Source organism: Crocodylus siamensis, chromosome 9 (genome assembly GCF_052110815.1).
Source record: "Crocodylus siamensis isolate JL-2025a chromosome 9, ASM5211081v1, whole genome shotgun sequence".
NCBI lineage: Eukaryota > Metazoa > Chordata > Crocodylia > Crocodylidae > Crocodylus > Crocodylus siamensis.
The window spans coordinates 34,569,181-34,595,421 of record NC_143403.1 but is presented as its reverse complement, the minus strand read 5'-3'; the positions used below and the strand labels follow the sequence as shown (position 1 = coordinate 34,595,421).

Genomic DNA, 26,241 nt, shown 5'->3' with positions numbered 1-26,241 from the left:
GAATAATTGAAGCTCCTAGTTTCTGACATAAAAACAAGAAGTAAATAGCAATTTTCAGTTTTTGTAATTTACAATAAACTTGAAATGTAAAATAATGCTGAAAAGACTCAACTTGGTCTTAACTGAAGCCACGAAAATATAAAAGGCATATTTCCATCTCACCTTAAACTCTACAACCATCATGTGCAGGGAAGCAGACTGTGGCAGGACAGTGATGTTTCTGGCGAGTTGATTAGCCGCTGCTGTTCTGGCATACCAAAAATACAAGTTGTGCCAAGGTAGTAAGCTTGTAGTGAAAAATGGTTCTCCAATAACAACAGAGACCTCGGGGGAAACAAAAAAGGACAGAGTATATTAAAAATAATAAAAAGACAGAACAAACATGATTTGCAAAACATCTGAGGTTGATACAAATAAAAACAGAATGATACATTTCAAGCAATGTTTCTCTAAAGTGCAGGTAGCACTTCTCAGAAATTCTGTTTGGCTTTAGGATAACCGAAAGCTGCACGTTTCAGGTTTGTGCACATACAAAAGTTGTGCTATATTAAATGTTACATGTTGAAGTAATACGACTCCTTACCATGCTTGCAGTGTTTTCACTGCTGTATAACTTAATCACATATGGGAAGTGGACCAAACTATGGTTTAAAGAAAGCATGCTTATAACACCACATACAGTTGGGTTTGTGTCAGTGTAATGATTTGTTTAGGAGGTAAGGGAAGAATCACACCTGTGGCTGCATATGCTGCTCCTGAAACCAGCGTATTTTTTCAGTTTCAATGGGACAGCAGTATGAGCCACCTACTCATTACTGGCAGTTTGAGCTGTACCAGGATTAGTTATAGTTCTTATAATGCAAGAGAAAAGCAAAGGATTTGTTAGTCTGCTTATGTTTTTAAATGCCAGAACAGGACATGTGTTACTTACCTTGTTATTTTCTAAATCAGAAGGGGTCAGCAACTCTGGACGTTTCTCTATTATTTTAATTTTATCTTCTAGATGATTGGCTTTAAAAATCTGAGTGAGAAAAAGAAATAATTTGTGCTTAACTTTTTCCTAAAGACATAAGCACAGACCCAAAATTCTATTAAATTACCATGTTAAACACAAATAAAGATGGAAAACACCATATAGAAGGTAAATTAATACAAATGATATCTTTTGGCTGCGATGATATAGTTAGAGGTGGTCCTGCTTTGAGCAGGGGGTTGGACTAGATGACATCCTGAGGTCCCTTCCAACCTTAATTTTCTATAATTCTGTGATTTTCATAACTCGTGCTCTTCTTGATGTGTTGCACAAGCCTATTCCACTTTTGATACATGCACTGAGCTAGTAGTAGCACCCACTGCCAAGAACACATACCTTTTATCTCATCACGTCTCCAAAGAATATTGCCCCAACACTCCCTCCACTGGGCCCCGAAGCAGGTTCCAAGCTAAGTGTGTACAATGCACCCTGAGTAATAGTTATGATAAGTATTCACTTCTTCTTCTCAGAATGATTGAACATATTATTTCACTTCAAATATTCCAAAGACAGAAGGGCTTAAAATCTATTTGCATATGGAGCACAAAACAGTTTTGTCAAAGATATGAAGTGGCTGACAACATATTTTGAGAACACAGGAATGGATGACTAAGTAGCTGCTTTTCAAATATCCCCCAAATTGGCACATTTCTCAAGACAGGGACTGACGTAGTCCCAGTAGAATGAGCTAGAACTATGATATGGAGGATGTGCATGCTCTACTTGGTAGCAGGAAACTATACAAGCCTTTATCCAGGAATCTTTGAAATCAGAATAGTTAACCTTCCATTCTCTCAACATATAAAATCAATAGGAGAGGTAAGGTTCTAAAACAACTGTATGCAGTCCAAGTTGTCAAAGATCAAAGCCTTTGATTTCAGATGCCGATGGCAAAACGTCAGATGGCAAGAGGTCAGAAGCTAACACAACAAACTCTGTAATTGTAATTTATCCCTCTGTATTAACAGTACTGCATATACACACCCCTGTCTGTGCCTCATTTCAAATTACTTGCGTTCCCATACAAGAGAAAGAAACTGACCTTGACAACTCAGCACGAGAGATATCTGTACCTATGGTGACCAGATAAAAATGAAACTAATTTAATGAAGCTGTAAAATGAAATAATATACTATGCGCGCCATCCTGTGACCAAAACAGGACCAGGACCACCCAAGTAAAAATAACGCCCCCCCTCTTTCTGAAACCTGAGCAAACAAAGAAAGCACAAGTGCCAACTCATTAATTATTCATGCCTAGCGTATAGTAATTGGTCACCTTTGGCAAATATAACTCTGAAAGAACTTCCGCCCAGAGCAGAGAACTGTGTATACACTCAAGAAGAACAGATCGTGCACAAATATGATCTCTCCGCCTACGTATCTTTCTGGCTTATCTCCGTCTTGCCGGCCCTTTTATCCCTCTATCTCTGTCGTACTCTTTCTTATCAAGAGCTCTCGGTAATCTGCAGACTGCAACGGCTTATGTGAATCGCTCGGAATCTGTAACAAGCAACTCTCTTACCCACCCTGTAAATGCTGGGTAACATGATATATGCTGTAACTGCATAAATTAACTCCTCTGCCTATGCTGCAGCACATCAGTAGCGTAAGTAAAATAAACCTTTTGTGTAACAATACGCTGTGTTTAAATCCTCTGACTCCTGCTCACCGTTATCACCCACCTGTCCGGTTATAAATCCCCCTCCTCGCGCCAAGCTGGTCGTGCCGACCCAGGCTCGCAGGTCAAGGGTGCACTGGCATTAGGGGCGCGACAGAAGTAAAAAAAAAAAAAGAAGGCTTGTGGGATACAAAGGTTTGGAAACCTAATTTTCTTATGGGTATCAGGTTTGGGAAAAGGATAGGGAGGCTGGTACCCTGGTTGAGGTAAAATAGGTTATTTTGGGCAAGTATTTTGAGTATGGCTTTATGGGACCAATTTTGAATATATTGTGCATGGGAAGCCTCCACTCTCCTGACTGATGTAATAACCAGACAAATCTCCAAAAGGTGTTTTAGCAAACAATTTTTCATTGGCTCAAATAGCAGCTCCAGGAGAGCTACTGGCATAAAATTAAAGTCCTATGGAGGTACCGGGATCTTGGCTGGTGGGAAACAAAGTCTACTTAGGCCAGTGAGCAATGACGCTTTCACATGATAAGAAAAAAAATTGTGAACATAAATTAGGAGATAAATTGCAGATTTGGAAGTCAGATGAACCTTCAGCATGCTGATGAATAGTTCTAGTTCTTTAGTACGTAACAAGAAACCTGGAACGTCTTGTATTCAGACCTGACTCAGACTTACGCTACAGACACTCATTGACCTGACATAAAAATGTTCATGTTCCTAATTAAGGTTTTCCTGCTTTTCAGAAATGTATACTGAATTGTCAGGGGGGAAAAAAACGGTATTTCTAGAAAGCCCAGCCACTCAAATGGCCATAACATTAGATCGAACAGGGAGAGGCAATTATTTTGTGCAGAGGGCAGTTTTGGCAAGCTGTCGAAGGCCGCATAGGTAGCCCCACCACTTGACAGGTGCCCCGGCCCCTGGTCACCATCTTGTGACCAGAAGTCCCAGCACACTAACCCCTGACCTTTGCCACCAGAAATCTCTCCTTTTGCCCCCAGAAGTACTCCTTTCAGCAAGGGGTTTTGCCATCTCTGAACCAGAAAACTACCAAATTATCTTCTTAAAAACAAAAGAAACAAAAAAACCCTCCAGCTAAAACATTAATTTAATTCCAAAAAATATTTTTGTCCTGATTTACATGCCTCTCTGTACACAGTAACGTACACAGAGGTGATTGCACAATAGCTTAAAATAAAGTCTTACCCTTGTATATTGTGGAGGGTGGATATAGGTTTGTGTGGGCTGTGGGTGTGTGGGGTGAGGGAGCATGTGGGTGTGGATATGTGGGGTATGGGTGGGTATGAGGGAGGGTGGCTGGGGTTAATTTACGGCAGTGCAAGGGGAGGAGTGTGTGCATGGTAGGGCGTGAACATGCCCCATGACCATGCACACACACTGTCCCTGTGCCTGCAGACATGCACGTGCATGCACGCATACATGTGCGCGCGCACACACACACACCCAGCACGGTGCTGTACTCCGCGGGCCAGGGACGCAGCTGGGAGCCACAGCCACATGATGTCTGGGGAGGGGAGGGTCAGAAAAGCAGGAAACTGGCTAGGGGTGTGCGGGGCTGGGCTGCTCAAGCCCCCAAGACTGCCGAGGGCTCCCTCTGGGTCCTATTGCCCCTGCCTCCTGTCAGCCTTGACAGAGTCAGGGCGAATAAATAATAATTTCCTAAATTTTTTAGGTGCTCTGCAGGCTGGATAGAATGGTCTGGAGGGGTGGATCTGGCCCACAGGCCATAATTTTGCCCACCCCTGCGGTAGAATAATAGTCAGGAATGGGATAGAGAACTAGGCTGTAACAACTTTGTGTGGGAACAGGTTAAGGGACCACTATACAGACGGTGGGAACAACTCGCATAAGAATATTTGCTCTGAGGCTATGAGAATAATTTTGGCATAACTCTGTTTCCATTTGAAATCTGAACATTATCTGAAAACAGACTTTTCCCAAGGAGCCATGTCAAACTGTATAACCAAGTAGGTTAAAGTGTTTAATTGCTGGACTGATGATATAACCATATATCATTCATTTCTCAGGCTTTGTGTTTTGGCCTTAGTGATCCTGTGAAATCCACAGCTCTACTCACTCTTTAATCTGCAGGATTAACTACTTACTTTCTCCATGACAGCGTGGGATACTGCAGAGTTCTCCAATGTGAACACCTAGAAAGAAAATAATACAGTAAATCATACTGGCTTAGTCACCCTAAAGTCATTAAAAGTGACTTGTCCATGTCATTGCTCTGGGATACAGTCATACATGCTCAGGAGAACGACACCTGTTTATCTAACTGAAAAAGCAATGGCTATTTTACTGTCTGATCTTCTGTTTTTTTCTACAGAAATAAATACAAATACATAAAATAAATACAAAAACCAACATAATTCAACAAAACTACAGGTTAAAATGTATTGCTTGCACAGCAGCAAAATTAACAATGTTTTGTAGTTTATTCTGCACCATCAAAGTGCATAGCGCACTACCATTTGTTCTAGTCTATCCCCAGAGGAAACTGCAATTCATTTTCTTAATAGCAGACAAGAACAACCAATCATCATTAACTGAAATTCTGGTTAGCTGCAAATCCAAGTAATAACGTTAACAATCGATTTGGGGATTTTCAGTTTACTGAAGCACAAGCCAGCAAGATTCGACTATGCTAGAAGCTGGGAAGGAAGCATCATACTCCCTGAGGGAAGGGGAAGGTCGTCATTTTGCACTTTCTGGCCCTAATCCAACACTTAGTAATAAGGAGCTGAAACAAGAGTGAGGCACTCGCATTTGGCCATAATGCTGATGAGCTGTGCTCACACCATAAACTTCACTCACATTCATTCCGGCAGAGTGGATTAATGTGAGAGCACACAACATCAAAAAGACTGCTTTGATTGAACCCCCTTTCTAAACTTAGGCCCAGAACCATAAAGTTATTTGTAGCAGGCAAACTGAGTTATGCTCAGGCTCTTAGCATAACCTTAGGCCTTCCCAGAACTAAGCAATTACAGTGTACAGAGTGCCTTATAGGTGCTGGAAAAAACGAGTGCTGTGATTGGTACGGTGGGCTAACCAGGTACAGTAGTTTCCTTAAAAGGAAAGAAAACCAAAAACAGAATAGGATTGGAGTACCTTATCTAAAAAGATGAGGTAAGAAATTTGAGGACTGGGCAGTTAGAGATGGGAAAATTACAAAAGTAGTGGATAAACAAGGAGACCCTGTGTGTTGGTGTTGCCACCCTGGGGAGACAGAAGCAACCTTGACATTCTTGTTCGAACAACGAGGAATCCAGAATGTAAACATCTCACCCACCCAGCAGAAGATATGAGGCCGGTACCACCGCAGGTTGCTGTTGTAAAGTCTAAGGAACCACTTGCCAGGTTGTATTGCAAGGATAATTATCTTGTAATAAGCCCAGGGGTAACTAAATAAAGTTTGCTTGACAGAAAATTGGTTGAAGGGCTGTGTTAATCTTTGGGGCTCTCTGGTAAAAGGAATCCTGAGGCAACAGTATTTAAGCACCTAACTCTGGCTTATATGCATAACTGTAGCCTGTTTCAGTTATATGCACCATATACATCAGGTCTGGAGGAAATAACCACCTGAAGTCATCATGGTTCTACCACTGTTTTCATTATTAGCAATGACAAGTGCAGTCAACTACATATTTCCATTTCTCAGTAGACCCTTAATGTATACCTTCAATGCTCTGGGGGAAGACAGCCTCAAATGGGAAACAAGTGCAGCATTTACACACTAACATGTGGCCAAAGAAGTTACTGCCAACTCAGGATTAACCACAAGTGAAGCTACATGCATAGATGAATAACACCACATCACCTGAATATTTTGGGGCTTTGACAAGTTACAGAGAATGACTGTAAGCCATCTGGTTTCACTGACTACTGCAACCATCATTTCTGCGACGAATGAACGTGAAACACCTGCATTAGCTTACTGAAGCACTGTTTAGCAAGATGAGTTGTAAAGCCACACTGAGCACTTTGTCTCACTGCATCTTTTAAGAATGCTAGTTCAGAAATTAATTAGCAAAATCATGCAGCTGTGATAATCTTAACATCCATGTGACACCCAGGTGTACAGCATTTGCTAAGCTACAGAGAGGAAAGTACTACTGAACCAGAAGCTTGCACCTCCCTAGCGAGGGTCTCACTTTAGGCTACAGCTTTCAGAAATTCCTGTGAAGACTGAAATGAACTGTGGTTTTTGGCTGATCATCCTCATAACTGATTACAATCAAGCCAGTTTATTTAGACTGCAAAGAAATATGCTGACAATGCAGGTGGATTGCAATTACAAAAGCATCTGTTTACTGAAGTGCCAAGCCAATGGACTATTGGACAGCAGTTACGATAAATAGGATTGTTGCTAGGACTTTAATCCTGACACACAGCTCTAGCATTGTGCATGGCTGGGGAACCCATGCAGTTTTATAACGCAGAGCCTTTACAGGGGCATGCACCTTGAAATTGTTGTCTGCTTTTATGTGTTGTCCAATTGTACTTAAAAACTTTTCCTTCATCAATTCACACTCCTATTTTGGAGGGGGAAAATGGAGTTAGAAAAGGCCAGAACCTCATGCAACCACTAAGTACCACATGCCCAGGGATTACATAAAATATTCTTAGCTATTCAGTCTCTGACTATGGTATGTTTTAACCTGACCAACCCAGGAAGACCAAAATAGAGGTGCTAAGAGCAGCCCAGCTGTGTGATGAGAGAAGGAGCACAAGTCGATATAAAATGTAAAACACGCAAGCATAATGCTCTTGTAACATTTTATGCATCCTAATGTTATGGTCACTCCATTTCTCTTGAGAGAAAAGCCGATCAACCTCAAAACAGCAAGCACAAAATGAGAAAGTTTCTTACCCTTCTTGGACCTAAACACCATTAGCAAGTGCAACAAGAAAATGAACCCAGAAAGTTGCACCTGGAACTTTTGGCTGCAGTCTAGGTAAGAAGTGACAGCTGGTCTTGCTATGTCTCTAAAGTTTTGTGTTCACAGGAAGATGAAGTCACCTTTATCCCTGATACAGCGAGTAAGACAAGCCCCCAATTATCACTGAAGAAGCAACTTCAGAAACAAGTCTGTATCAAGAGTTGGAACATCAAACTATCCCAGAGAATTAACAGCTGAAAACCAGAAACACAACAGGAAGAAGCCAAGTACTGTACCTGCTGTGCTCCAAGATGGTGAGCCAGCACAGGAAGCAGACTGCCATCACTGATGCAGAGGCAAACACTATCTGTTTTCAGGACCTATAGAAAATAGGACAAGTTGTCAGCATTCCTTTTGGTCCAGATGAAAAACTTCTCAAATAATATTTTTCCACATCTGGTCATTCAAATATAGTTTGAAAAAAAAGATACTCATTCAGTGCAATTAGGACTGGGGGAAAAGGGATTGTTACAAAGAGGTAGCTGCAGAAATTCAGAATATTAGATTTTAATACAAAGGTGCTATATGAACTCCACAGTAATAATGAAGGTGATATTACTGGTCATACACGTACAAAATCAATATTAATTCCTTCTGTGATCACCAAAAGCCTGTCTGCATCTGAATAGAAGAAAATCCCTTTGAAAAATATTCTGCAGTTACAAGGATCTTTTGTGCCTGCAATTCAAGAAAACTGGATAGTAGATATTTCAAAATGAGGTCTGAATTACAGCTATATTTCAAACTTAGAATGTTTTGTGCTGTGTAAACAAACACAGCTCATTGTTAAAAGTGATGGTCCAGACCTACTTGATAAGCCATAGAAGATGGAAAGATGCACAAAGATGGCCTGGCAGTGTAAGGGGGTGATGTTAAGGGGCCTTTACTCACTTTCTTCAAAGCCTTGATATATTCATTTGTTCGGTTCTGATCATTTAGTTCTCCAAAACGTGGCCTATTCCATAGCAGGTGAGCCTGACATCTACAAACAGGACTTGCAACATGGGCATCTGTTTTATCTTCTTTATCTCTATAAGTAATGGAAAATATTGAGTAATACACGCGTTCTAACAGATAATATATACGGTACATAGGTGGTCTGCATTGTTCCATTTTAGTTTGGCTAGTCTTTCTTTTTGTTTTTGCATTTACAAAGGAGAAGACCAGGTGGATGAATTTGAAATGGCTTAATTTTAAGAAGTTTTAAATGCCCCAACCAGCTTCAGTACTGAACGCCAGGTGTTTTTGACCTCTAGGAAAGGGCTTCTACATACAGAAAGAGGCACCAGCCTGAAGCATTAGAAATTTTAAAAATCTCGGCAACTGTTTCAATCATGACTAATTTTGAATTACTCCATTATCTTGAACAAGAGGTCATTGATTTTGCAAGGTTCTCTGTTTGTGTGCATGCATGTATGCACACAAGCCAGCAAACGCATGGAGGAAGGTAGTAACTGCTGTCTTGGTTCTATTCTTGATGAACTTGACTTTCCAGAATCTGACTGAGCTGCAGTTTTATTTCATAAAAATCAGAGTGGAATTCTGTCCCTGTTACAGAACACTGATATACCAGAGACAAAGGAGGGTCCCTTGAGAGCTCATCAGAATATACTCTCGGCTAAACTGCCATTTCACATACGCGCCATTTTTCGTTTCCACACAGTTGTAACTGGTGGCGTCAGGTATATGTGCCAACACTTACCTAGATTTCTAAAGGAATTGGCCGAGGTCATTGCAGGACCCCTGGCACGGCTTTACGAGCACTCGTGGTGCTCTGGTGTGGTGCCAGAGGACTGGAAGAGGGCCAACATGGTTCCCATCTTCAAAAAGGGGAAGGAGGAGGACCCGGGAAACTATAGGCCGGTTAGTCTCACCTCGATCCTAGGCAAGCTGTTTGAGAAAATTATTCTGGCACACATCCATGAGGGGCCAGCAGGGGACTGCATGCTTAGGGGCAACCAACACGGGTTTATCAGTGGCAGGTCCTGTCAGACCAACCTGGTAGCCTTTTACAATCAGATCACCAAATCATTAGATGCAGGGGTAGCAGTGGACATAGTCTTCCTGGACTTCCGGAAGGCTTTTGACACCATCTCTCACCCCGTTCTCATTAAGAAACTGGGGGACTGTGGTGTCGACACCCACACAGTCAAATGGGTCGCCAACTGGCTGGAGGGTCGCACCCAGAGGGTGGCAGTGGATGGGTCCTCCTCAACCTGGAAGGACGTGGGCAGTGGGGTTCTGCAGGGCTTGGTTCTCGGGCCGGCACTGTTCAACATCTTCATCAGTGACTTGGATGAGGGGGTAAAAAGCACCCTGTTCAAATTTGCTGATGACACTAAGATATGGGGGGATGCAGGCACACTGGAAGGAAGCAACAGGCTACAATCGGACCTAGACAGGTTACAAGGGTGGACGGATGAGAATAGGATGGGATTCAACACACACAAGTACAAAGTGATGCACCTGGGGAGGAACAACTGGCACCATGCCTACAGGTTGGGGAACTCTCCTCTTGTCAGCACAGAGGTGGAAAGGATCTTGGAGTCATCATTGACTCCAAGATGAACATGGGCCGGCAGTGTGGGGAGGCAGTCAGGAAGGCCAACCGTACCTTGTCATGCGTCCACAAATGCATCTCGAGCAGGTCCAAAGATGTGATCCTCCCTGTCTATGCGGCACTGGTCAGGCCGCAGCTGGAGTACTGTGTCCAGTTCTGGGCGCCACACTTCAAGAGGGATGTGGACAGCATGTAGAGGGTCCAGAGGAGGGCCACTCGCATGATCAGGGGACAGCAGGGCAGGCCCTATGAACAGAGGCTACGGGACCTGAACCTGTTCAGCCTCCACAAGAGAAGGCTGAGGGGGGGATCTAGTGGCCTGTTATAAACTAGTCGGGGGGGGGAATCAGCAGGCACTGGGGGAGTGCCTGTTCCCCCGAACATTGCCAGGAGTGACCAGGAATAAGAGTCACAAGCTGGGAGAGGGTAGATTTAGGCTAGATATCAGGAGGCGCTACTTCACAGTCAGGGCAGCTAGGGTCTGGAACCAACTTCCAAGATAAGTGGTGCAGGCTCCTACCCTGGGGGTTTTTAAGAGGAGGTTACATGAACACCTTGCTGGGGTTGTTTGACCCCAGTACTCTTTCCTGCCAAGGCAGGGGGTTGGACTAGATGATCTACTCAGGTCCCTTCTGACCCTAGAAACTATGATATTACTATGCTTAATGATGAATCTACAGCAGTGGTGAGGAACCTACAAATTCAAAGTGCCTCAGGTTTAGATATGCACCAGGGAATTATATGCAGAAAAATTCAAAATTGTGTGCAGAAAAATTCAAAATAATGCCAAGTTCATTACTTAAAAAATTAAACTAAATATAACACTACTTGACCCTTCTTTAGAAATATATACAGGTATATGTATATGGCCGGGGGGGGGGTGGGGATGTGGTCAACAGTGGGTGTCGGCTGGGGGAGCGGGGGGGGGATTGTGAAGGTGTGTGTAGGCATATGTGGGGTTTGTAGGCTCCCCTGCCACAAGCCCCGCACCCCAGTACAGCCCCTGCATCCACATGCCCACTCCCCCAGTACAGTCCCTGCCCCACCAGTGCACAGTCCCTGCTGCCATACGCCCCGTCCCCCGCCACATACACAACCCCTGCCGCCACATGCCTCCCCCGGCAGTCCCAACCACTGGTGGGCTCTCAGGGTGCTCCTGGCTGCAGCAGGCAGATCCCCCGGCAGCACGCAGCTATGGCAAATCTTGAGAGCTGCACATGGCAGCACGGGCCATGCCCACCCTCCTCTCCTGCAGGCAGGAGCTCCCCTTCCCACTCACCACCTACACTCCGGAGAATTATGTGCTATTATGTGATTATGGACAGTCATGCAATTTATGTGCAAAATACACGAGCGCATAATTGTGTAATTCCATGGGGTGTATTTAAGATTAGCATAAGCCCATATCTTCAAACCAGCTCCTTCCCTTCTTTCCTCTACAGTTACCTTGCTTTTTGAAGCTTGTACCACACAGAATACTCATCACGACAGGCAGTTAAATACACAATCTCACCCTGAAGAAGTGGTTTTTCATTTGGAAGAAAATATACACACTGCATCCAGTGGTCTCTCCACTGTAAAAATGTAAACAACAAAAACCCAATACATTACAAAACTCTACTTAATATAGTTACAGGGTCATCATCTGACAACAGGAATTAACAGATGCTCAGTATCTTACCTGGATATCAAGAGAAGCGGGTTGTGCCCAGTATGGTGCCATTGTGCATTTTATTGTGCCAGAGGGATCCATGTCAATATCCCACCAAGAGAGGATCACCTGTGCCATGCCAGACTTTACAGGCTTCAACAGCACTCTATGATAAGCAGAGGCACTGCTTACTTGTTTACTGAAATCCACACTACAGAGAAACATTAAATATATTTAATACAAACAGAGTGGTAAATGTCCTTAAAAATATATGTGTTTAAAACATTATAGCAATAGGACTAAAATGAGAGTTTAAAATATTTTAAAAATAAGTTACACTGAAATCAAACCCTAGGTTGAAATTCAGTAACAGAAAAAAAAGAAACAACAACAATCACAAATTATTTTTCATAAGCGCATTGTCAGCTTGCTCTGAACTTCACTTTTCTGTTTCCCATGCTGAAGTTTGTTCACACAGAAGGATTTTTTTTAAATTTTAAAATGGAACCAAATCTGCCCATTACCTGAACATTGTTACAACATCACTGAGAATAGTGAAGTTGTTCCAAGGCACCTGGTTGAGTTGGATATCATAAACAGAAGAAACACCAGGACAGTTCTCCACTTCTGAAGGGGAGACAATAATTTTCTCATCATCTTCTGCTTGGATGTGAATGGGAAACAACTTGTTCCAGGACCACATTCTTTTGGATTCCACTAACTGAGCATATACTGTTGCCCTGTGAGGCACTGCCTCACATCCATCCTAAGCATTCAAAAACAAAGGGTAAATGCACTCAACAAAGTTGTAACACGCAAGGAAAATAAATAGGTGAACTAAGCACAACACAGAAAACCTGGAAGTCTTATGCCCAATTATGCGACCCTTCTTCCACAATGCTGGATAGATGCTTTACCGTTATCCCCTGACTCCCGCCCCCATAAAATATGAAGAGGTCTAACTCTCAAAATGTGGCTGTGAGAATTACTTACCTTTTTCCAGTACCTACTACTGTCATTTTCTTTTTAACTGTCTACTAAGCTCATGCTGTTTTCATGTATTAGAGACCCACCCAAACTTTATAAAACAAAACAAATTCATTGAGCTATAGCACCAAGACTAGAATTAACAAATGCAATGAAAAATAAACAAAAAGCGAAGATTAAATAATACTTACAGACTGTAATGAGAGTCCTAGAAAGCAGTGACTAAAAAGGATTGCGGTCTTATCATGTACAAGAAACTAGACATGCACTCCCAGTGAAATGCTAAAAGCTTTAAATGAAATTGGGTGTATGGACAGGGGAGGAAGAACAGGAAGCTAATTTCTCTGTTCGTAGTATTGGTGTCTATACTAGAATTCCACATAACATTCTACAGTTATAATTAAAAAGGATACAGAAACGTTAGAGGACGCAAGAAAAAAAAGTGATTAAAAGGCTAGAGAAAATATAGCAAGATTCTGAGCTCAACCTATTTAGCTTAAGAACAAGACTGAGGGGCGATTATATTATAATACATTGCACAATGGTAATTAACTCGGAGATACATCTTTACCTTGACTTCTGTCTGATTTCAGACTAACACAGATAACTGTCTCTCAATAAGTTACTGCATGAAAGGAAGAATGAAATTACAGTGAAACCTGCCCCAGACCAGGATAAAATACTGGAAACTAAGTGCCTCTTTAATCTAGCAGAAAAGATATAGCAAGAACTAAGAATTGAATTGAACTAAGCTGAATCAAATTAGAAATAAAACTTTATAAATAAAGGACATTGGGAATGATTAATCAATCACTGGAAAAAGCCAATAAGGTTTATCCAGTGGTAGATTCTCATGCCCCCTGGATAGAATTATGACTGAATAACTTTCTGGAAGATAGCCTTTAACCAAATGCAATTACTTGGTCTCAAGATGGGAGTAACTGTGAAATTTAAGGACTTTTGATATACAAAAAATAAACTAGTTGATCTGAAGGTCACTGCTGGCCTTGATTCTATGAACAATGCTGACAAATTACACACTGAGGTAGGAATTAAATACAGCCCATATTCAAGCCTTATCCATCGCTATAGAAAAGAAAGGAGGTATACCAGAGACAGATTTTGTTATATTACCTACTTTTAACTTCTTACCTGTACAAGATACTTGTGGGCATGTTCGTAACTTGGTAAAGCGCCTTCTCCAATCAACTCTGTGTCAAAAAGCTCTGTTATGAGGATATTTGCACGACACTGCATGTCTCCATCTTTTAAAAAAGGGAAAAATTAAGATGCTACCAGGCTGTGTTATATTAGAGAATGTTATAATGTTCTTTCCCATCAGGTACTGTGATGCAAGTATAAATGGATAAAAAAACCGCTGATTTTTACTGTGGTGCAGTTTAAATGTTCATTGTGGAGCTTGAGCATCAAGGAATAACAATGAAGAAGTTTATAACTGAGCTTTTGTGAAAATTTTGCTTTGGATTTGTTTTCTCTACCACATTCCAGAGGGAAGGATGATTATTAAATTAAGCTAGATTTGGAAAAAGAAAAAGAAGCGTCACCTCACAAAATACTTAAACAGATTTTTAAATAGTCAACATACTTAAACAACCAAATTTTTATTCTTTGAGTTTTCCCCACCTGGTCCAACTGTGACTTCAGTGGAGTGCTTATTAATAACTTTGATCTTCTCACTAAAGCCATTTTTCTCCACTATCTTCACAGCAGCATTGGCCATAGGCTTAAAAACCTGAAATTACCAACAATGCAATATTTTGATCAGATATAGCAACATACAAAAAGCATCAGCATCCAAAGGGAAGATACTGCTACACAGTCAATCTTATACAAAGAAATTAAATGTTATTAAAGAAAACCTCCTTTTTACCACAACTATTCCTGTGGAAGCGTAAGAATGTGACTGTTACTTTTTAGAACTTAACACATTCATAAGCTTCATATGCCCCCTGTGCAAAAGCACATAGCGATACTATGCAGTTCAATCACTCTTCTAACCTTTCAAAAGTGAAACATTTATATGAGGAATATTAATCACTAATATCTGAAGTAAACTTCCAGTTTCAAAATCTGCTCATTATAAGATGGTTACAAGACCTAATTAAGCTGAAGTGTGGGGGGGGAGAAAGAGAAACTGATTGCCAATAAAACAAACAGAGCTGCTCTGCTTGTCAAAATGTATATCTAACAAAACATGAACCATAGCAAAAGAGAGTTTTTTTCCCCCCCAAATCACAGCTGATAGAAAAATGTTTATTTTATTCCTTACTGAGTCAAGAATGGGAAGACCAAAATTAATATATGGGAAGTTTTTAAAACGACAGCCATCTTTCTAGGTTACTTCTGCAATGCAAAAGGCTTTTTGTACTAAGTTAAAGTATTTTCAAACTGGTCCAACTGTAGGAGCTGATTACTTAGAAGAGGAGATTGGTAACAACTTTTGAACTCAATCCAGCTGTCCCATAGAACTTAAAATGTTGCTATTTCACTGCACTACACAAAGCCTGTGCCCAAAGAGCCTATATGATTTTAGGTAAATATAAAACTGCAGAAGCTACTTAAAATTACTCAGCGCTACTTCTAAACTGTGGGAGCACAAAAGCTGTGATCGGCAGTTTCAGCTGGTCAAGTGAAAACTGCCTAAGGTGGAACCTGTGAAAGCTAGAAACCTGCTTAAGTTGGAAAATTTCTACAATCCTGGCATGCCTAATGGTGAATTCTGTATATAAACCAGAAACTAATATGGACACAGCAAAAAAAAAAATCAGGGCCCATTTGCAGAATCACCCTGTGTAATGTACAAACTAATTAGACATGCGATTCCAAATAATATATTTAGAAAATAAAAAAAATTTTAAAAAATTTCTCAACGTAAGAAGTTTTTCAGCTTTCACAAGTTTATCTTATTCCTCCTCCCCCACAGTGGTAAGAGATGATGCAGGGTGCATCATCCCCACCACTCTTCAAGATATCTCAAGCACCAGTTGCTGCCCTGGACCTACTGCTGCCTGGTAGCTGGGGTTTTCCCCACTTGGTCAGCCACATAGCTGCATACACAGACCCCGCCCCTGGGAACATCCTCAGTTGAGTGGCAAGGATGAGGGAACTCCCTGCAAACTGTGGCAGGAACTGGACATCCAGTAGTAGTATATGAAACTGCATGTTCCTATTAAGAGGTGGTCCACACTACAAAAAAAAAAGAGTCTTGAGAACTCATGGTTGAAGAGAAAATTAAGCTTATGAAAAACTACAACATGGTTTTGAGTACAAGCACCTTTCAGAATGTCCATCATTTCCCTAATACTGCTTTTCAGCTAGGAAGAGAAACTCAGAAGATCCAGTGCAATAACCTCGTTTCTAACTGCACTAATTACAGTTTTGTGGTGTTTCAAGAAACTGCCAAGAGCTATAAAATAGTTCACTAAAAATATCTCCCTATATGGTCAACTTCCTTGAACATACAAATGGTATTTTTTAAATGTCTCTTTAAAAACCACGATACAGAGGTACCCATATTGCTGATTTGATAGCGGGAATTACAAATTGGAGCTCTTTTGGTTAGACTAAGTGCATACACTCTTATCTGCATGCTAGTTATACCATTTGCATGCCCGGAGCCACAGACATATGTACTGTCCATAAGCAAATACTTACCTCAATAGCATAGCAGAAGTCTGCACCTGCTGAAACTGCCATCATAGACAGGAGTCCTGTGCCAGTCCCAATGTCTAAAACAATTGCTCTCTCGCCCCTTTCTTTCACTCGTCTCACTGCGGCAGAAATACCCTGGTAATACTTCACATTCTGCAAGAAAAACAAACAAAGATCAGTCACCCAGTGGAATCCCCTTCTGTAAATTGGCCTTTTATTTTCAGGCCCTATGAGTTAGTAGGTGTCTGCTTTTCCTTCACACTACAGAGAGAGGTGTACTATCCATTTTCAATTTGTTTTTGTGTTTTTTTTACTGTCTTTCAGCAAGAAATAACAGTGCCACCCAATAACTTTCAACAGTAACCTGTGTTGGTGTCACTGGGCATAACCCTGGGTAACTCAGAGGGATGGAAGACCACGAGTGTCGAGTAAGTCCTTCTGCTCCAGGCTCAGAAGAGCCAAAACCTCCCCTTGCCCAACCTTTGTAACCCTTTCTTTGGCGCCTGCAATCTCCTGTCCTTCTGGAAAGCAGGCGAGCTAAAACTGTTATCTGTGGAATGCAAGGGCACCGCTTGGAGAGAGAAAGGAGGAGGGAAAGGGGAGAAAGAGGGAGGCCAGCTGATGGAAAATCACTGACAGTGAAACTGACCGGGGTATAAAGATCCCACTGTTGCAGGGTTAGGTGTGCAGGATTTGAGACAATACAGTCTCCCTGTGCCTTTTACTTGAGCTCAAATAAACTCTGTCTGCTTCTCCCCCAGTGTGTTTATTTGGCGCGACGCACACTGGGCAACGAACCCAATTGTTGCCTCCCTCGAGCACCTTGTGCCGGCAACACCTGGGTTCTGTAAACTTTTCCTGCTGTCACTTTGGTCAGTGCATTATGACAATACACAGATGTCTTAGGCAGCGGCAGCAACTGGCACCATCTAGGACTCAGTATTACTAGATCACTGAAAAAATGTTGTATATGCATGAGGGAAAAAAAAAAATCAATGTTTCTTCAGAGGGGGCCTCAAATGGGAAGCAGCTTAGGGACAACCGTCTATTCAGAATACAATATCACCCGCCCCTTTCTAGACCACTTGGTATAAAGGCTAGGGAATATGCTCATGGTGCTTTCGAGGGAACACAGAACAGTATAGTTCTTAGGCAATGGTTCGAGTAACATTTTGCAATTTTATTATAAAGCCTGAAGAATGGATAAAAATCCAGCTTCTGTGGTGCATTTTCTATAAATGTCTCTTATGATCCCTACAGCTGGCTTTGTAGTCTCCTGCTCTTTGTAACACTGGCTTGTATATGAGCAAGTTCATTTACCATTCGTTTTAACACAATGCAAGACAAGTGATAATTATAAAAACCGAGTGCTTTTATTCTTGATGAATGGAAATTGGTTTTAATGTGTTTATGTTCTCAAAAAGATGAACCCTGATCCTTCAACCAGTTTTGGTAATTTCCAAAGTGTGCACCAAACTTCTGTTGCATTAGATTTGAATTGGTTTCACTTACATTGGTTTATGAGTAATTTCTGTCCCTAGCCCGACAGGCTGCTGTGAAACAAGTGCCTGACTTAAATACGGAAATGTATAAGCGTGATTTAAACTAACGGGAAAGAAAGTGTATAACCAACAGCTGATGAAAAGGTATTGTTTATACTTGATATGCATCTTTTGAGACAGACTTTTGCAAAACTATATTCAGCCCTCTAATTAGTACAGCTACATAAAGTTATGTGGTGGATCAAGATTTCAGCTCACGTGGCAGACAGCAATCATTCCCCTCAAACCCAATTACTAGAACACCCTAGCAGCACACCAGACCAAGGTGACAACTAAAAGATAACTAACTGGGTAGTAACTGGGACATGCTGCCATGAACTATGCCCTGCTCATTCACTTCCACTCTGCACATTTAAACTCATGATATAGATATTAAACATTGAAGTAGATGAAAAGGAAGTCCTGAGAACATCTCTGAAAACAGACATCAGGCCTATGCGAACTTCAAATTCCTATTCCACAAATCAAGCATTAGATATTTCACAAATAGAATGTGGGGCATTTACAGAAGGTTATCTAAGAACGCAGAGCTTCAACATATTACAAGGAAGGCAAGGAACATGGAATCACTATGAAACCTCAACTTTATCTTTATTTTACCCATTAAAAAGTTGTCCTAGTGATTGCATTTAAATTCAAACTGATATTCTAAAATAAAAGGGCTTTAAAGCCACTGCCATTGTCTGAAAAAATCATGACCCATCTCCCTGCTGTTCCCACAGCTTCACTGGAACCCTCTAATCTTATACCAGGGGAATCCACTGATGACTTGCATCATACCTAGCTCCTTACCAGCCCGCAAGAATACCTCTTTGAAACAAAAGAAAGGTAAGAGATTTATCAACTTTCTAAAGCCAGATACTGAACGACATGATTCCCAGCTGGAGGAAATGTGTGACAGACAATCATGATCTATTACTACCTACCAAAACATAAACTTAAAAATGAATTAAAGGAAACAAGTTGCTAAAAGAAAACAGAAGTGACTGATTTCTTATGAAACACTTGAGGACTCTGGCTTGTGAATTGTTTTGGGAACCCAACAGGTGTAAAGGAAAAGGAAAAACAAAGAACCAGTGATCAAGCACTTCCAAAAGTATGCTTTTGTAATGAGACGCAAATCCTGCTAACCCTCAAATGACCCAACATAGTAGGAGAAAAGTATTCACTGGTATAGGATAGTAAAGACCCACTAGCAAAGAAACACAGCTTTTTCCTCAATTTTTATGTTAATCTTGTGTGCAATAAGGAAACATTTTCCTGGTTAAAGCAACAAGACTGCCTTTACAAACATGCTTCTTTTTATTTGACACACTCATTGAATAGAATGGAAATAGCCATTTCTTTTACCCAATAAATAATTGTAATGACATGACACAGAAAAAAAACAACCAGTTGAAACAGAAGGCACAACTAGTGTGCCTATTCTATGTTCTAACAATAATCTCCAATAATGGCTAAAATTTAAATGTCATCACTTTGCTGAACATTTTGGGACGTATGAATCTCAGTACAGTACAGAAGAAACCAAACGGATTACCAGATTAACAAAGGAACATTGGTACAGACAATTATTTTCCTTTTTTCAAAAAACCTCCCATTTTTAATTAGTCAAGGATTGCCAAGGATACTTCCATTCTCCCATACTGAATAACACTGGAGACAGGTAAAGCTGCTGTACAGTATGCAGCACCCTCTATTTTTTGTGATTATAAAACTATGTAAGAAGTTGACTTCATTGCATCTGTATTACCCGTCTACTGTAGCAAATGTATATAAAAGGAAATTAGGACTCATCCCCAAACTTGCACTACACTGCTGAAATGTACTATAACAGAATGCAATTAGATAGGCTTGATATTACCTATACACACAAAAGAGCCAGCTATGTGAGAGAGTGCTTATGCTAAGCAAGGCCTAGCATTAGAAACAATGCACTAAAACTCCCAGAATGCTTCAAGGAGGTTGAGGAGTCAGCAATTGACATTCTGGTAATCACTTTCTGACCCTTAGATGAAAATGCTGAACTTCTGACCTTTGAACAATGATAAAAATAGCAGGCACGCCGCTTACATTGTTAAGAATAGGAAACTGCATGGCTAAACCGCAATGATGAAAAAACAACCACGTATTGTGTCAGCCTTGACATTTTAACCCTCCAAAAACCAGCAAAACATATAGATGAATAATGTATTTAGGTTATAGAAAATTAGTATAAGAAATATAAAGGTCATTAAGAATTAACATAAAAAGCGTAAAAATTATAATACAAAGCGTATCACCTGATATTATAATATAGATAAGTTAACTAAATAACCAATAGAAGAATTAGAAATTCATATGTATAAGTGTTATCATATATAACTAATAGTAAAGTTATGTTAAATGCCTCACTTCCACCATGGGGGCAGTTTTGTATCTTTTGCCTAAAAAAAGATAAGGGACTCCTTTTAAATGAGCTGTTGACCAGTTCTGAGACTACTAAATCAGGCAGCCGCACCTAGCCTCCGGGTTAGAGAGCAAGGGCTTGATTTGGGAACCTCGTGAACCAACAGACCTCCTTTAGTTTATGGCTCTGTGAAACAATAAAAGTTTTAAATTGAACAGGTCTGAGCCTGTGCTTAATTCAGTCCTTATATAATTCGGCATCGAACTCACACAGCTATGCTACATTCTCTCTTTATCCTTAAATAATTAAGCAGCAACATTAAGTGCTCATGTATATAAAATCATGGTATGTGAATTATAAATGTCAGGGCTTCTAGAAACACGTGTGAATCTAGAGTACCATTTATACATTATTAGCTGGTTCACCTTGAACTAAAAGGTGTGCCATTTCCATTAAGCCTCTCATGTGTGATGCGTGTTTTTCATCAAAAGTTAATTACTGTGCATTTTATCTTTTTTTTTTGTTCTGACTAGATTTATGATCCAACAGGCCTGATCCAACAAGGTGCTGAACCTCATTCTGTTATTACACAAAAGACTAAGATTTCACCCTCCATCTGCACTGAGGATATATTTCATTTCTAAGCCTTATTTTGAAATTCAAAAACCTTAAATATTTATTCAGTTAACTTAGACGAACCATGTAATTCACAATACTTTAATTTTTGCTGAAAAAAGTTCTTAGTCAGTTCTTACAGTCTAGAAATGCTCTAAGCCAGAGGTGCTCAACTCCTGGCCCATGGGTCTCTCTACGGCTCTGGAAATTTGGCAGTGGGGGAGCACTAGCAATTCAGACTGCTACTACTCCCCTGCCATCAAATTTCCAAGCTAGAAATTTACATGGCTTGGTCACCCTCAACAAGGAGATCCCCCCAGGTAACCAGGGAGCCAGCAAGTGAACAGGGACTGCAAACAGGGGAAGCAGTCTGCAGGTCAGTTCGTGAGTAGTAGCATAGCCTACAATGGTGGGGGCGTGTCATACCTGGTGGCTTCCCTTCCCTCGCACCACTGAGGCCTCCATCCAGACGGAGCCCCTGGCACTGGGCTGCAAGGGCTGCTTGGCACAGCTGCCAGAAACTGGGAATGGGAGCAAGGTCACCCCCACCTGTGGTGTACACTCCTTAGTGAGGTCCCTGGAGTCCCAGGTAACTGAGTTCCAGGCCCAGGTAGGCAGACTTCATGCCATCAGGGCCCACAAGCAAGACATTGATGACTGCTAGTCATCTTCTCCTGAAGAATGAAGAAAAGAAAAAGATAGAGAAGAAGGCCAACAAGAAGGCTGGCCAAAAAGACCCAGCCAGAGCTACCTGGAAGACAGTCGTCTCAGGCTCCACAACATGCAGGGGCAAGGCTGCCTCTCCCCTGGCACTGCACAACAGGTACGCTCCCCTCGCCACACACGACCAAAATGGCCACACCCCACCAGAGGAGGAAGTGGGTAGTCACTGAACTGTCACCCCTAAGAGGAGATGCGGGGGGGGGGGGGAACTCCCTCCTCCAGGGCACTGAGGGATCCACCTGCTGTTCAGACCCCCTAGCTCATGAGATTTGCTGCCTCCCTGGGGCCTGCATCTGGGATGTTGTGAAGACAATCCCTAGGCTCATCCGGCCCTCCAACCACTATCCCATGGCTCCTCATCCATGTGTGCACAAATGACACAGCCAGAAGTAAGTAAACCGGACCAGGTCCATCAGTGACTACAGGGCTCTGGGGGCTGGGCTCAAGGGGTGGGGGTGGGGGTGGGGGTGGGGGTGCTCCCAGTTGCAGGCCACCCACATCAGCTCACTCTGTGCCCACTCCAGGAGCAGAGCCTGGGGGCGGGTGAGGGCAGTAGCACCGCTCTGCGGGCTGCACACACCTGCCTGGCTGGGGCGGGGGGTGGAGAAGGGGTGTATATGGCAGCCGCCACCACCGCTGCATGCACCGCCACAGCTGTACCTCACACCACTTGCCTGCGGCCGGCAGCAGGAAAGCTGCATGGGATGTGGTGCGGTGGTGGCCTCTCGGTGAAAACCAGGATCCCTGGTGATCAGATAGAAAAGTTAGACATTTATAAGTCAGCAGAACCAGATGAATTTCATCTGAGAGTGCTGAAGGGGCTGGCCAAAGTCATTGCAGGACTTCTGGCTCTTGGGGGAGGTCCCTGAAGACTGGACGAGAGCCAATGTTGTGCCCATCTTCAAGAAGTGGAGGAAAGAGGACCCGGGCAACTATAGGCCAATTAGCCTAACTTCTATGCCAAGGAAAATCATGGAAGAATTTATCAAGGAGTCTATATGCAATAGTCTTGCAGAAGGTAGGATTCTGAATGACAGCCAGCATGGCTTTGTTGAGGGCAGGTCTCATCTTACCAATCTTATCTCCTTCTATGACCAGGTAACTTGCCACCTGAATAAGAGAGAGGAGGTTGACATCTTGGGGAAAACCAGGAGTAATGGCCACAAATCAGTGGAAGACATTTCAGGCTTAACACTAGGAAAACCTTCTTCACAGTCATGGTTTCAACTACGGAATAAACTCCCTCCAGAGGTCGTGCAGTCACCTACATTGGAAATCTTCAAGAGGAGAATGGATGGTCACACCATGCTTGCGTCACCTGACCCCAGCTGTCTTTCCTGCCCAGTGCAGGGGGGGCTGGACCCAATGATCTTGCAAGGTCCCTTCCGGCGGTTTACAATCTATGAATCCTAGTTAGTGAATGAGTTTCTCTACCCTGGTCAGATGGCTATTTAATGATCTTGTCCCACCACACTGTTTCTAAAACTTGGGTTACAAAGGGCTGTTCCCACAATTAGACTGCTTTCCAAGTATATGCAGAAGATATTCATAAAATTCACTTAACAGATGTTATAGCTGGGCAATGAAGATCTACTGTCATTTAAATGATTTCAAGTCATCTTTGAAGGTATGTTTACCTTAATTTTCCCCTTAGCCCAAATTAGAAAATTTAAACCAACAATAAGCAGAGGAGAATAAAAAGACACAACTTAATCACAAATACATGCAGACAGAAAACACTAGATGGAACTGCTATAGCGAACGTATCAAATGAATCTAAAACGCTCTTTCAAAACATAAGAAAAGCAGCTACAGGAAACCCTTGCTACTCATGAATCCACTATTTGCGGATTTGAATATTCACAGTGTGCCGCACCAACTGGGTGGGTTGGGAAGAGTGCTGCTGCAGCTCCCTCTGGCGCTGCACCAAGCTCCTGCCCCTGCAGTTAAGCCAGGCACAGAGCACTGCATGGGGTGGGGGTGGGCAGAGCTGGGGAGAGTGGAGTGGAGAGCAGAGTTAGGCAGGCATAGAGTGAACTCCAGGGACAGGGAGGGAGGCAGAAGCACCTTCTACCCCGGAGGCAGCCGCAGTCAGTTCCCAAGTACAGCAGGGGAGTCCTGCGCTTCCAGCCTCTTGTGGAGGGGGAGCAGGCGGCAGCTGTGTGGTCTGACAGGGAGCCCCGTCAGTATTCGTGGATTTTGCCATTTGCAGGAATCTCCATAACAGATCCCCCGCAAATGGCAAGGGTTTCCTATATTCGTAACCAATCAAGTTGGTCAGGCCACAGTTGGAGTACTGCGTCCAGTTTTGGGGGCCGCAATTCAGGAGGGATGTGGACAGCATCAGGAGGGTCCAGAGGAGGGCCACTCACATGATCAGGGGCAGCAGGGCAGGCCCTACAAACAGAGGCTACGGGACCTTAACCTGTTCAGCCTCCACAAGAGAAGGCTGAGTGGGGATCTGGTGGCCATCTATAAACTGGCCAAGGGGGACCAGCAGGCAATGGGAGAGTCCCTGTTCCCCTAAGCACTACCAGGAGTAACAAGGAATAACGGCCATAAATTGACAGAGAGTAGATTCAGGCTAGATTTCAGGAGACACTATTTCACAGTCAGGGCAGCTAGGATCCGGAACCAACTTCCAAGGGAAGTGGTGCTCGCTCCTACCCTGGGGGTCTTCAAAAGGAAGCTAGACACCTACCCACAGGCTCATTTGACCCCAGCATCCTTTCCTGCCCACGGCAGGGGGTCGGAGTTGATGATCTGTTCAGGTCCCTTCTGACCCTACCAACTATGAAACTATAAGTTAAAAGTTCTTTATTCAGTAATTTCCCTCCATAAATTGAGAACATCCTTACTTCTTGTAGAAAGGCGTTTTTCTGTGTACACTACCCTGAGAGTCAAAGAAATGAAATTCCCATATCTAACTAGAGGTTTCTTAGAAAATTCCTATTATTACTACAATAGCTGTTGGTTCCTGTTCCTATTATTACTACAGCAATACTTTGAGCTCCAGAGTAGTGGCCCACTGGTGACATCCTGACAGATGCTGACAACAGCTACGTGGCCAGGCACCAGGGTAGATAAAAAACAATTTAAAAAAAAATCTTTTTTTTTTTTTTACGTTTAAATCAGATTTTTTTAAAATTTAATTGTATTTTAAGATGTTTTTAAAAAATAAATCTACATCAAATAGTTTTAGTTTTAGATATGTAAAAGCTCAAAAATATCATTATGGAATAGGGATTATAACTTCTAGTTATATACTATTTGAGACAATATATTCATTTTCTTTTCTAAAAAAAGGTTTATAAATTGGTCACAACAGGGGCCCAATCTTACAGAGCTCCCAGAGACTCCTCTAGAGATTTGTAAAGATTAAAGAAAACCACTCTACGCAATGGGACTCAGTCCTCAGTCTAGAAGATCCCATTAAGCATCTCTGTTAACTGAGCTTGTCTTTCTTTTCCAGTTCATGGATACACAGTAAGAGGGAGGTGAAGACCGAGTTTGCTGCATAACCTAGTATTTTATGTTTCTCATGTTAACCTGGCTGAAGTAATCTATTTATTTTTTGTTAAAAACAAATTTCACCATTATAACTAAGATAGTTAAAAATTCAAAAATACATACACTTGTTTTATTAAAATAATTATATGTTTGTTGTTGAATAAAAATATCCAAAAAATACACAAGCTTGTTGTTTTAGTTAAATAAAACAATTTAAATGTCTGTTGGTTTTGGTAATGATTGATGTTGTCCTCCTAATACAGCATGGCAAAAATATTCCCCAAATATCCACAATTAATCTAGTGAATTGGAGATAGTTTACCTCCTAATGACTTCAAATAAGTATCTGCTTCAATTAGCTTTGGTAAGTAAACTAACCAAATCGTAATTCAGTTTTCTGATGTAGCTGCAGAATTCATTTGAAAAAAATATCAAAGTAAATCACTGCTTTAAAATGTATAGTGTGTACCTTGTAAAATGAACCCTACATCTCTGTCTCCAAGTTGTGAATAGTATGTATTAAAGTTATAACAAACAACAAGAATGCACTTTTTGTAGAAAACAATGATTAAATCAAGGCTTTCTGACCAGTGATTTAAATCATTATTTAAACAGATCTGATTTAAATCAAACCCATCCTGCCCAGCACAGTAGGATCTGTGCTGTTCAAATTGCAGGATTGGTACCTTAGAGCAGTGTTTCCCAACTAGTGTGCAGCAGCACGAAAGTATGCAGTCAGAAACAAACAGGTGTGCTGTGGAATTTTGCCATGGCAACGAGCTACAATAGGTATCAGGATGCGGAAGGCCATAACAGGTGTGCTGCGGAAAATTTTTACTAATGTAAGTGTGTTTCGGGCTGGAAAAGGTTGGGAAACACTGCCTTAAAGCATGCTGATAAAATACTCTGAAACTTTCATGAAAACTTCTGCATTTAAT

General features: G+C 41.9%; 1 protein-coding gene across 8 annotated transcripts in view; it reads right to left on the bottom strand.

Moving 5' to 3' along the window:
• The window catches only part of PRMT7 (protein arginine methyltransferase 7), a 44,850-nt gene that overhangs the window by 14,022 nt on the left and 4,587 nt on the right, over positions 1–26,241 (bottom strand). For 7 of the 8 annotated variants that reach the window (XR_016444177.1, XM_090062783.1, XM_090062784.1 and 4 more), the window contains 11 exons: positions 16,508–16,657; positions 14,477–14,585; positions 13,985–14,097; positions 12,370–12,611; positions 11,876–12,056; positions 11,641–11,768; positions 8,526–8,664; positions 7,871–7,954; positions 4,791–4,838; positions 932–1,021; positions 163–324 (listed from right to left, as the gene is read on the bottom strand). Coding sequence is in view for 7 of the 8 variants with exons in the window: in XM_090062783.1 (XP_089918909.1) it covers positions 163–324; positions 932–1,021; positions 4,791–4,838; positions 7,871–7,954; positions 8,526–8,664; positions 11,641–11,768; positions 11,876–12,056; positions 12,370–12,611; positions 13,985–14,097; positions 14,477–14,585; positions 16,508–16,657 (1,446 nt within the window). In the remaining variant the exon portion in view is untranslated. Of the gene's footprint in view, positions 1–162; positions 325–931; positions 1,022–4,790; positions 4,839–7,870; positions 7,955–8,525; positions 8,665–11,640; positions 11,769–11,875; positions 12,057–12,369; positions 12,612–13,984; positions 14,098–14,476; positions 14,586–16,507; positions 16,658–22,467; positions 22,538–26,241 lie in introns of all 8 variants that reach the window. The other variant, XM_090062781.1, reaches the window with a different exon arrangement.